Source organism: Typopeltis vanoorti, chromosome 17 (assembly GCF_054136105.1).
Source record: "Typopeltis vanoorti isolate ZY-2024b chromosome 17, IOZ_Tvanoo_1.0, whole genome shotgun sequence".
In the NCBI taxonomy this organism is placed as follows: Eukaryota; Metazoa; Arthropoda; class Arachnida; order Uropygi; family Thelyphonidae; genus Typopeltis; species Typopeltis vanoorti.
The window spans coordinates 3,553,384-3,565,928 of record NC_143565.1 but is presented as its reverse complement, the minus strand read 5'-3'; the positions used below and the strand labels follow the sequence as shown (position 1 = coordinate 3,565,928).

At 36.1% G+C, this 12,545-nt stretch overlaps 1 protein-coding gene across 1 annotated transcript in view; it reads left to right on the top strand.

Annotated features, from left to right (window-relative positions):
• The window catches only part of LOC150097102 (large ribosomal subunit protein uL16-like), a 64,144-nt gene that overhangs the window by 31,920 nt on the left and 19,679 nt on the right, over positions 1-12,545 (top strand). The window contains exon 3 of the mRNA XM_090407231.1: positions 9,089-9,335. Within this exon, the coding sequence (XP_090263357.1) occupies positions 9,089-9,335 (247 nt within the window). The remainder of the gene's footprint in view (positions 1-9,088; positions 9,336-12,545) is intronic.

Below are 12,545 nucleotides of genomic sequence, written 5' to 3'. Positions count from 1 at the left end.
ATCAAACATGTGCAAACATGTCTGCATATATAAGACACTCACTAGAGAAAAACAGAGATCTGCAAGTTTTCCAGTTATGTCATACAGATTACAGACAAACGTATACAAAAGAACATGTTGGTAGCTTAGGTGTACACGAATGCTGGAGTATCAGAAACAGGGGTAGAGTTTATTGTCTTGATCAATATGTTGGGACCTCAGATTGTAGGCATTAGTGAGTCCTGGCTATCAGAAGCAGACATGCTAACTAGTATCAAGTGTAAACAGTGCAGTATTTTTAGGAAGGATAGACAGCGTAGGAGAGGAGGGAGAGTGCTGCTAATGACATCAGATGACTTGAATCCAATTAGTGTGATTGTAGTACTAGTAACAGTTTCTCATGTGGCTATGAGTTTAAAGCCATGTGGTGTGAGGTGGACTCTTAAGATCAAATACATAGTGGGGTATTGTTACAGACTTGGTGGATTGGTTGCTAGTGATGAAAAAATGCATCACCAAATAAACATAATGGGCACAAAAAGAGTAATTATAATATGGGATTTTAATTATCCAAACATTAAGCAGTAAAATCTCATGAAGAATGAAACTGAATTTATTGAGATGTTGTGAAGCAACTTCCTTGAACATTACGTGACAGAAGGAACTCAAGGTCAAAGAATTAGATTTGATTATAGTATCAGAGGGTGTTTCAGTCAAAGACAACTTTTCTGCCTCCGGGTGCATACAACCTATTCTGAATGGAACATTCAGAAAAGGTTGCATGCTGAACTATATAGCAGGAAATTATGATCAACTGAGGAGTGTACCTGGACTCAGTGTAATGGTATCAATTGCTGGATATGAAGAATATTGATAGTGCATGGGAAGCATTTAAAAAATACTTATGATGCAATATCAGAATGTGACTGGAGAGTTCAAAGAATAAATAGAGTAGGAGTATAATAGACTTGTAACTTTATCAAGCAAGAGATTCGTAAAAGGGTGATGTGGAAGGAATACTGTGTACATAAGGATGCCTGTTATGAAAATTATAAGCAGTGGCCGGAAGCCTCACAACTTTTATATGGAAAGCTAAGTCTGAATATGCAAAAGAAACAACTGGCTCTACAGTTTCTTTTGCATTTTAGATAACTCCAAAGAATTCCATTATTATGCTGCATGTAAAAGAAAGAATGAATATGAAAGAATTACTAAATGCAGATGGTGTGTGAGGGTGATAGATATGAAGAGGTTGTTCAACTAATGAGTACCCATTTTGCCGAAAGCTATCAACTTGTCTCTCATGATAATTGCTTTGCCTGCACTCATTGTGCTAATGTGTTAATGCATCTCTTTTCCAAAACCCCCCCCCCCCCCAGATCTATAGCAGCAACCAACAATATTTTGCCCTGTTCGCTTCTATCTCCCACCAGACAGTCTCAAATGGACCATTTCCATCAGACCTACGATCTTCTATTTTTGGTGGTCAAAATTCTTCTGCTATCATTAATAATGCTGCTCTTCTTGCCCTATTTCTTCTATCTTTTCTGAAAATACAACATCCATTACATTCTAGTCCTGTAATTACATCATTCTCTGACAACCAGGTCTTGCTGGTACCAATCATTTTTGATCAAGTTGAGCTGACCAATGCTAAAAACTCAGCTCCTTTATTTCTGATACCTCAGGCATTCATGTACATGCATTTCAACATCCCCTTAGGCCCACAGTTACCCTTACATAATGTCATTAACTGCCCATTCAGATTCGAAACCCTGGAAACTGCACCCAGCTCTTCACAATTAGACACATGCTTGATTGCTTCTCTCTTAATATTTTCTGGTTGTCCTGGTTTTGCACTTACAACCTGTCACTGAACAACACTTTCTCTAAGCCCCTAACTCCCAAACCATTTTAGTGCAGTCCATCAGTCATATGCAGGTTCTAATGTACATCACATTCACAACATTTATAAACTGCACAATCTTCTCATTGACAATCATGACCTTTCTTCTCAATATCCTCCTGTCATACCAAGGCACCAGACTCGCAATTTTTTTCTTTTTTACTCTTCAGTTTTGCTTCTAACAACTTTCATGTCTTCTCTCATTCTATATTTTTCACCTTTGAAATCATTTGTGCCTGCCAAAACAATTAACTCATTCACTTCTTCTGCAAACTTAAAGCTTCACTAACATCCTTTATCTTTGCACCTGGAAAACATGCTTTTATCACTTTCACATTAAGTATACCTCTTATAATCGAATTCCCATACAATACCACCCCTTTTCTTCCAGTCTTGCACTTTTATGATTTTCTCGTTCACTCTTTCTTTCATTTGCTGTCCATCCTTCTGTACCATACCCACAATCATTCTCCAATCGTTCAAGCTCACTTTTTGTCCTGTAAAGGAGTGTACTATTTCTTTCCATGCTAGCACCACATCATCCACATTATTTTCAACCACTTCCTTCAAACTCTAATTCGCATTTCGTGCACTATCATTTACTGCTTCCACTACATTTTCCACAACACTGACAGTCCTGCTTTATGTCCAAAATATCAGTCACTTCATTCTTTTGCTGAACATGACTAGCATTTCTTATACTCGCTTGCAAAAACATTTCCGACAGATATCTCCATTCTTATATAAATTAAGTGGATATTAAATCCAACATCATTTCAAAGCCAAATACAGAATAGTTTTGTGCGAAAATTGACCAGAGTGCTTGCGGGAATACACCGCCACCACCATACTATGAGTTGTCCTAGCCGAACCTTATAGGAAGTGATGAACGTTCATAGTGTCCATATTGGTTCATTTTGATAAGGTTTCACTAATCTGACAGCTAGTCTTGCAAGCTCTCTGGTCAATTTTTGCACGAAACTTTTATAGTTTCCGTATTCGGCTTTGAAATGATGTTGGATTTAATTTATATAATTTTGCATCGGCAAAATGAAGCCTTTTTGCTCTTTATTTGAGTAAAAATCTCCATTCTTACTCTCATACCACAAATCATTCACTTCTGGCAACGAATACGTTAAACTCGCACTAAATCCCACACGTTGATATCAATGTCTTGGTCGCTATTTTTCTCATGTGCATTGCTGTCATAACAAACGTTTTTGAAAGAATATCGCATAATAATAGTTGATTAAACAACACGGTCAAAAATATAATGCCACAATTATATATTACTATCGATACTAACCATATATTAAATGTTATATGTATATAAATATATATGCGAGTTATATGTAAAAAATAAAATATATTACTATCACTACTAACCATATATTAAATTTTATATGTATATAAATATATATGCGAGTTATGTGTAAAAAAATATAAAATATATTCAGAGCAAGGACAGCTGTTACCTTCATTGTGTCTCTTGCCTTATTCATCTTATCTTATATAAAGAATGTTAAATAGTTGTGATATATTGGAAACTCAAAGAACCAGATGCGATAGAATCATTTTTATTGATCACTCTACTAGTTTAATATAACAGTGTATTAAATATTGTTATATTAAACTAGTAGAGTTTAATATAGTAGAATGATCAAGAAAAATGATTCTATCCCACCTGGTTCGTTGATTTTCCAATATATCACAACTTTTCACAAGAAAACCTGGACGTCCTCTTAAACAATTCAATGATGACTTCTAAGGCCGGAACAGGCTATGCTTGGCTTAAATCCTTGATACGCATGACGATGATATATTAAATATAAATAAATAATATATATATTGATAAATTGATTTATATTTATACTTTATATTGATATTTATTTGCAAAATAATGGTTCAAAATTTATGGACTCCCAAGTTTACATAAGCATGATTTACCTCAGATCCATAGTTGATGCAAGATATTCTCTAACTCATCGCTTTCTAAATATCTAGCAAACCTGTAATTTCCCACATTGGCAGAACAACCTCTTGTAAAGAACAAGACATGTTTCAAGAACACACCAAAGACATTAGAATAAAACTTACTGATATGTTTGGAAACCTTGACGTAATTAATGTGTTCACCAACCTACCAAGAATGGAAACCATACACCTACTATAAGACCTATTTCCACTGGACATGGTAGATCTCTTCAGACATTGCATAAGCAGCACTTTCTTCAAATTCCAGGAATACTTTGAACAGAAGGCAGGATTTGCAATGGTCTCTTCTCTTTCTCCCTTGTTAGTAAGTCTGTTCATGGAATGGTTTGAAAGGGAAAAAAAAAAAGTACCAGGGAATACAACTTTGTTTTTATCAGATATTCATCATTTTACTCAGCTCTATTACTCATTTAGAAGAATTTCTCACATACCTCATCATCATCATCGAATTCCTGACATGTACCCTCAAGGGGTGTACAGGATATGATAGTACCACATGAAAAATTTACATCATTACTAAGTTCCTATCTACAATTTTCCTCCAAATCAGTCTGTTACTTGTCAAGACTCCATTATTATCACTATCAAATCTTCTATTTCTATCGTCTAAGGCACATTGTACCATATCATTCCACCTGTATCTTGGTCTTCCTCTTGGTCGTTTTCCTACCACCCTGGCAGAGAACACTTGTTTTGCTAATCTTTCTTCGTCCATTCTGTTTAAGTGCCATACCACCTGAGATTAGCTCTGCTAATGCATTCCTGGATGCCGAAAATGTCAAGTTTTTTCCTAATATTCTCGTTTTTAATAAGATATTGCCATTGATGTCATCTGTTCACGCCTCTAATCTTTCTCAGAACTCTCATATCTGCAGTCTCTAGTCTTTGGTCAAGTGTTTTACTTCTGACCCAGCTCTCAGATCCATAAGTTAAAACTGGTTTGAACACTGTCTTGTATACAGCTAATTTAGTGTTCCGTCTAATTTCTCTCTTATTCCATATGAATTTATTCAATTGACTTCTTACCATACCAGCTTTGCAGATTCTGTTGTCTATTTCTATATTTAATTTACCATCTTCAGTAAAAATCGTGCCTAAGTAGCTGAAATGTTTTACTTGTTATACAGGTTCCCTGTTCACAACACAGTTGACATTTTCAACCATTCTACCTATTTTCATCGTCTTTGTTGTCTTTTTAATGCTGACCTTCATACCATATCTATTACAACAGTTATTCAATTTAGTCAGGGACTCTTGCAAACTTGTAGCGGATTTATTTAGAAGTATAACATCATTTGCATAAAGCAAAGAGCTGACATTAACATCTCCAATTCTGATATCATGTTTAATACCACTTTCCTTCATAATATGATCCATATAAATAATGTACATCCTTGTCTCACACCAGATTTAACATTAAACCATCTTCCTGTACTTCCTTCAATTCCAACTGCCCACTTACAACTCATATACAGACTAAGTATTGCTTTATATAATGCATCATTGACACCATATAACTGTAGCGTATTCAATAATTTCTCTCTTTGCCCTTGTCATATGTCTTTTCCGGATCGACAAAACTTAAATACAGATCTTTGTTATATTCCCATGCTTTCTCGACTATTTGTCGTAAAGTGAAGATCTGATCCTGACAGCCTCTATTTGGCCTGAATCCAGCTTGTTCTTAACCAAGCTTTTCTTCCACAATTCTTATCAACCGTTTCAAGTATGCTTGCATAGATCTTGCCAGGAACACTCAGTAGGGAAATACCTCTGTAATTCTCACATTGTTTTATTTCCCTTTTTATATATGGGTACTATGAGAGCTCTACTCCAATCATCAGGAATTCGTCCCTCTGTCCAGGCTTTCTGAACTATGCAGTGCAGCCACCGTAAGACTTTTATACTGCCATATTTCAGTATTTCTGGTCGAATATCATCTACTCCTGCTGCCTTTCCACATTTCAAGCCTTTGATGGCTTTTTCTACTTCAAGTATGGATATGTATTCCTGACTGTATGACTGTTGAGTGTTTTTTACCACTGCTATCAATGCTTGTTTCATTTAGCAATTTTTCGAAGTAATTACTCCATATTTCAAGGATATCTTTTTCTCCTGTTTTCATGTAACCTTTAACATCTCTAACTCCTTTTACAGCACTCTTTCCTCCATTTCTAAGCTTCTTCAATAACCTCCAGAATATCTTACCACCTTGTTGATATTTATTTTCTGTGTTCTTGCCAAAGTCCTCCCATGACTTTTGTTTAGCTAGTTTTACACAGTGTTTAGCTTTCTTACATTTGTCTCTGTATTCACTAAGAGCACAAGCTGACTTATTTGTCAGCTTGTGCTCTTAGAAGGAACTTTTGATATTCTTTCTTCTTTTCCTTCACTGCCTCTTTAACTTCCTGTGTCCACCATGAAGTTCTGATTTTTCTATCCTTGCAGACAACCTCACCACATCCCTCTGGCTGAATCAATCAGGATTTTCTTCAAGGCTTGCCACTGAATCCCCAAGATTTGGTTCCTGTTCTCAAACTCTTTCATTTTTTCTTCAATAATCTGGCCAGCCTGGTTGGCCGAGTGGTTAGCATATCCACTCTCCAGCCAAAAGGCCGTGGGTTCAAATCCTGCTGTGGGCATGGACGTTTGTGATTGTCTGTGAAAATCTACTGGTGGTGGTAGGCGGTAGATGGTGTTGGTGTTAATGGTTGTGGTTGGTGGAGACAGTTGTAGAGTAGGCGCCCTCCCTCGATCAGTCTTTGGACTCTTTGAAAGTGTCATGTAATAATAATGATAATAATGTTATATTATTAAGATTGAATGTACTTTTGAATTGGAGGTAAACAGGTGCTTACACTTTTTTTTAGCCAAATTTGAGGTATCTTAGGAAAACACACTCAGTTTCTCAGAGCAGGCCAGCCTGGATGATATTTGCATTTACAGTCTGATGAACATGAAATACTTCAGAAGAACAGTGATTCCCCCCTTATATATAGTGTCAGTGCAGACAAAATGTTGAAGGATGAACAGAATGTAAAGGTTGCTTTCTACTTCCTCAAGATTTCTAATCTGAAATCTCAAGAAACCTGGTGTCTACAAGATCAACTATGCCTGTGGATTTCACTACATAATACAGATAGGCAGGTCAGGAGAAACACATCAGCACATACAATCAAAACCAAACATGAGGTATTGTGGCATCAAATGAAAATGCTCCACATAGATTACAGTTTTTTCTCAAAGTGCATCCAAGATTCAGCTGAAATGATCAAACATCCCCAACAGTGCATCTGAAAACAGGGGGTGATTGTACATTGTCTGGTCTTCTCTAATTCAAAATAGAACAAATGTGGTTATCAGTAGTTCATAGCAGACCATAAACCAGCAAACAACATCATAGCAAATGCCCATTTTCTGTTATTCCTCTTACGACTTTGTCCATAACATTATGTAGGGTAAGATAAATAAGGCAAATGACCCCGGTGGAGGGTATGTCCCAGCTATAGTTTTTGTTCAGAGGTTGTGTTTGTTGTACTTGCTCTGAACAGTTTTGCATGATCAATTTCCTGATATATACCCTTAAGGGGACTAAAGATAGATCACAATAGTATGATAGCCAAGACTTATGCCCAATCATCCTGCTAAGTAGTGCATTTTAGGGTTTTATATTTTGCTTTTTCATTTGTCACTTATTGGAAGATGGGAAGAGGAAGATCAAATGCAGTGAAAAGTGTGAGAGCTAGATTTTTCTTTCATGTGGTGTACAGGATTGACTTTAGAGGTTGCATGCAAGTAGTTGGAATGAATTCAAGAAATGTATGACAGCTGGAGTAGGTATGTTGCCTCTGAAGGTCTCTCAATAATAATATAGTATACCTTCATGCCTTGTGATATTGGTTTGACTTAAATATATCAAATACATTTAGTTATGTCTACATTGTATCTATATCTAGCTAAAATTACCAGTGATAAACATTTAACATTTCACTGCTTGGAAAAAAAAGTCAATGGACACACCCATGAGCAAGGTGTATCATGCCATGTAATGAGTCACATGCTTGTAGCTGGTAAAATTGAAGGAATATGATGCTCCCAAGTCAGTGCAACTGTGTCTGCATGAAATGGCTGTGAGAAGGGAATGACAGAGTTTGAAAGAGGTATTGTGATAGGATGCTATCTATTCAGCAAAACTTTGACAAATTGGGCCATTCCAGGTCATCAGTGATACTATACTGAGATGGAAGTACAGAGAGTCAACTGCAAGTGCTACTCATGGTGAAGGACCCACCACGCTCACAAAACATGCCCATGTTGTGCTACTGCCATTTTCTCCCTTACATGTTTAATTTCCCGGCATTGAGAGGAACATGAATCTGCATAAAAACATTCAGAACTGAGGCCCACATGTGTTTCTATTGTATGACTGCAATATGCAAGCCCCACATTACCCACAACTTACAGGCAGCGTCATCTTAGTGGTGCAAAGAGTGTGTACAGTGGGATGTAGAAGCTTGGAAAGCTGTCATGGAGCAACAAATTGCACTACATCTATCGAGCAGATGCCCAGTGAGATGTCTCTTACTGCAGTGCTTAACCAACTATAAAATTCAGAGATGACAGTGATATCCCTGGTTTTCCTAGTTTGACCTCAGGCCTCTGTTTATGGTGCTACAAAAATTGAACTCCAAGAATTTTCTGAACATTCTGGACAGTGCAATGCTTTCTACTTTGTAGCAGTCTCTTTCAGCAAGACAATGCACTGTGTCATAAGGCTGTTGCTGTAACTGTGTGGCTTGTGGACATGAGCTTAACTACACTTGACTGGCCTCCACAGAGCCCTGATCTCAGTTCTATTGAACACCTGTGGGATGAACTGGAGTGTTGGGTAAGATTCAAGGGATGTCTTCCCCACAACAGTCCAGGACCTCATTACATGCCTACAGGAAGAATAGTTCAAAATTCCTGTTGATCACTATCATATGCTTGTGGAAAGTATGTCCATTAGGATTGCTAGAATCATCGATGCAATAAGAGGTCCTACATCTTCAGGTAGGTGCCATGCTTGTTTCTCACACTATGGTGTCTGTTGACTTCTTTCCAAGCAGTATATAATATATAAAATGTTAACTGGGTCATACAAATGGATTTTTAACTGTGATATTTCTAAGGACACTGAGTAACATTTTTACTTTTCTGTTATTTTAGATCCAAAGATAAGAATTTTTGATTTGGGGCGGAAGAAAGCAAAAGTAGATGAATTTCCATTGTGTGTTCATTTAGTATCTGATGAATTTGAGCAAATATCATCTGAAGCACTTGAAGCAGGGAGAATCTGTGCTAATAAATATCTTGTGAAGACCTGTGGTAAAGATGCCTTCCATTTACGTATGCGACTACATCCATTTCATGTTATCCGTATTAACAAAATGTTGTCATGTGCTGGTGCTGATAGGTATGTTTATTTTATAAAATGTACTTTTAAATGAAAGGATATTATGAATCTACTATTTCAAAGCCAAATAGTTGGAATTTGATTAAGTTTCAAAATTGACCTGAGCGCTTACAATGATACAACTGTGTCAGCTTCGGAGTTAACTTGGTATGTACTTCCCAGAAAAACCCATTTGTTTCCCTTTAGTGTTTTTGATTAAGGTTCACTAGCTTGGCAGCTGTTTTGAACTGTTGGTTATCATCAAAGACTCGGCAATAACCTCTTTTAAATACTCTAGCAATCTGTCAGTTTATTCTGCATAAGGTAATTTTGGGTCAGCATCTGTTGGTCTAGAATATGGATCAGTAAATTCTTCTGAGAAGGGCTGGATAGTAGATACTTGTCTTCGTGAGCCAAGAGACAAAATTTTTTACAATTTTTTATTAACAGAATAGAGGATATAGTTGTGTACAAGCGGATATTGGAAAATTAGCAAGAAGTATGGAATTCTTTCTTTCTTATGAAATGTGAGGTTCAAAGTTAGTATTCCCAATCATCAAAATTGATTTGCAAATGCTCATCAGATAAGGCTGATGATCCGTAATAAAATTTTATATATTTCATCTTTGAAAATGTCTTTTCAGTGTCAAATATTGAAATTAATCCACAAGCAAATAATTTCAATTTAGTATTTTATTGTCACTTAGAATGTACTTATAGAATTCTTTCATACCCTTCTTGGTATTTCTTTTAACATGTCATTGCATTGGAAAGTCGCTTCCATTTGCTATTGTTTAAGATGTATTCGTTATATGTTGTTAATTCTGTGGGAAAAGGTAATTTCCAAAGCCATTCAGTGTTCGAAAATTCTGGTTGAGGATGGTTACATCCCAAATTATCCTACCACACAGCAGTAAAGTTTCGTTGCTGTGTAGTGGAGCTTGGGACAAGTTGAGATGTTCTGTTTCTATTTTCTGTTAAAAAAAAAAAAAAAAATAGAACTGATGATACAAGACTGGATGAAGTTCACCATTGACACACTGGTTCCATGATACATGACAAATCATCCAAATATTTTCTGCATAGTATCTGCTGATGAATAACCATAGACCTCAAACAGCCTGCATTTTCACAAGCTTCGTAAATTTGTCCAACTAAGCTATATTCAACCAGACATTTTTACTACCATTAGTTGTAGCACATCTCAGGCATTTCAACTCCAGGTTGTGCTGAATTAATTTTCTCAACTTCTTTGAAAATATTTTTGCCTGTAGTTATTCTATGCATACTGTTCATAGATTCTTCAGTCACTGCAAAGTATCAGAAACATCTGTTGACTCATCAAGAGCCAAGAAAAACCACTAAAAATCATTGGTCACAGTTTTCAGTTGATGATGCTTCCAGTATCCTAAACTCTTCTCAAGCAACTGCTTTTACTGGAAGGCTAATAGTCTTTCTCTGGACACATTTCTTCAGCTGCTGCAATATCGTACATGATTTTATCAACTTGCTATCACTAAATGGCTTTCCTTTGCTTGGCTAACAAAATAACCACTCGAAAACTTTGGTTGTTGCTTTTCTTTTTTTTTTATCTCCTTAAAACATTGTTGCAATGAAGTAATGTGTTATAACTTTCAAATTTGTCTTGCTGTTGCTTTCCTGTGAGCTGGGAATACTATGACGAGTTCTTAGTTTGGTAATGGTGACACATATTGCATTCTTTTAGCACTGCACTAGTATCATGACATAAGGACAATGCTTTGCTGTTTAATTAAAAATGCAGCAACAATCAGAATGAACTTTTCAGTTGTGATATGAGAGGTACTGATAATTGCAAAGGAGAAAAAAATTAATCAGTATTGATTGTCCTTGCCCTCAAAATTTCCTAACTACCGAATTTCAATATAAATAAATATTTACTGTTATTCATTGACGTAAACTCACTTTACTTGCAACTAAGAAATGCATGCCATTCAAACCACTGTCATGTTTGCACTGATGGTGTGAGCAACACATAGTGACAAGAGTGCAAATATGCACGAGATTGACATGACTGTAACATTAACACCACTTCTGTAGGTACTGAAACAACAATTTTGTGATTCTGTAACAAAATTCATTTAAAAACCATCCTTAACTCACAGGCTGTATATAATGATATGCCAAAAGCATTAGTTTGCTTACTTCTGGTCTTATAAGGCTTTAGTTTAGTGGATGAAGCCTCCATCTATTCATATGGATGAAATATATCAATCATTTTTTGATTCGTATCCAATTTGTCATCATCATCATCAAATTCCTGCCATGTACCCTCAAATGGTGTATAGGATATGATAGTACTACATGAAAAAAATTACATCATTACTAACTTCCTATCTACAATTTTCCTCCAAATCCGTCTGTTACTTGTCAAGACTCCAACATTATCAGATCTTATATTTCTATCATCTAAGGCACTTTGTACTGTATCAATCCACCTATATCTTGGTCTTCCTCTGGGTCGTTTTCCTGCCAACCTGGCAGAGAACAGTTGTTTTGCTAATCTTTCCTCGCCCATTATGTTTAAGTGACCATACCACCAGAGATTAGCTCTGCTAGCGCATTCCTGGATGCCGACAATGTCAAGTTCTTTCCTAATATCGTTGTTTTTAATATGATATTGCCATTGATGCCATCTGTTCATGGCTATAATCTTTCTCAGAACTCTCATATCTGCAGTCTCTAGTCTTTGGTCAAGTGTTTCACTTCTGACCCAGCTCTCAGAGATCCATAAGTTAAAACTGGTTTGATCACTGTCTTGTATACAGCTATAACTGGTAATTAGTTTACGGAATTAACAACGCAAATGAAGTATATTAATTAAAGTTACCTGTAATTAATATACTTCATTTGCGTTGTTAATTCCGTAAACTAATTACCAGTTATGTCTTACCAACGTATAAGCCTTGCTACTTGTATACAGCTAATTTAGTGTTCCGACTAATTTCTCTCTTTTTCCATTTGAATTTATTCAATTGACTTCCCACCATATCAGCTTTGCTGATTCTGTTGTCTATTTCTATATTTAATTTACCATCATCAGTAAAAATTGTCCTAAGTAGCTGAAATGTTTTACTTGTTCCACAGGTTCTCCATTCACAACACAGTTGACATTTTCAATGATTCTGCCTATTTTCATTGTCTTTGTCTTTTTATTGCTGACCTTCATACCATATCTATTACAACAGCTAT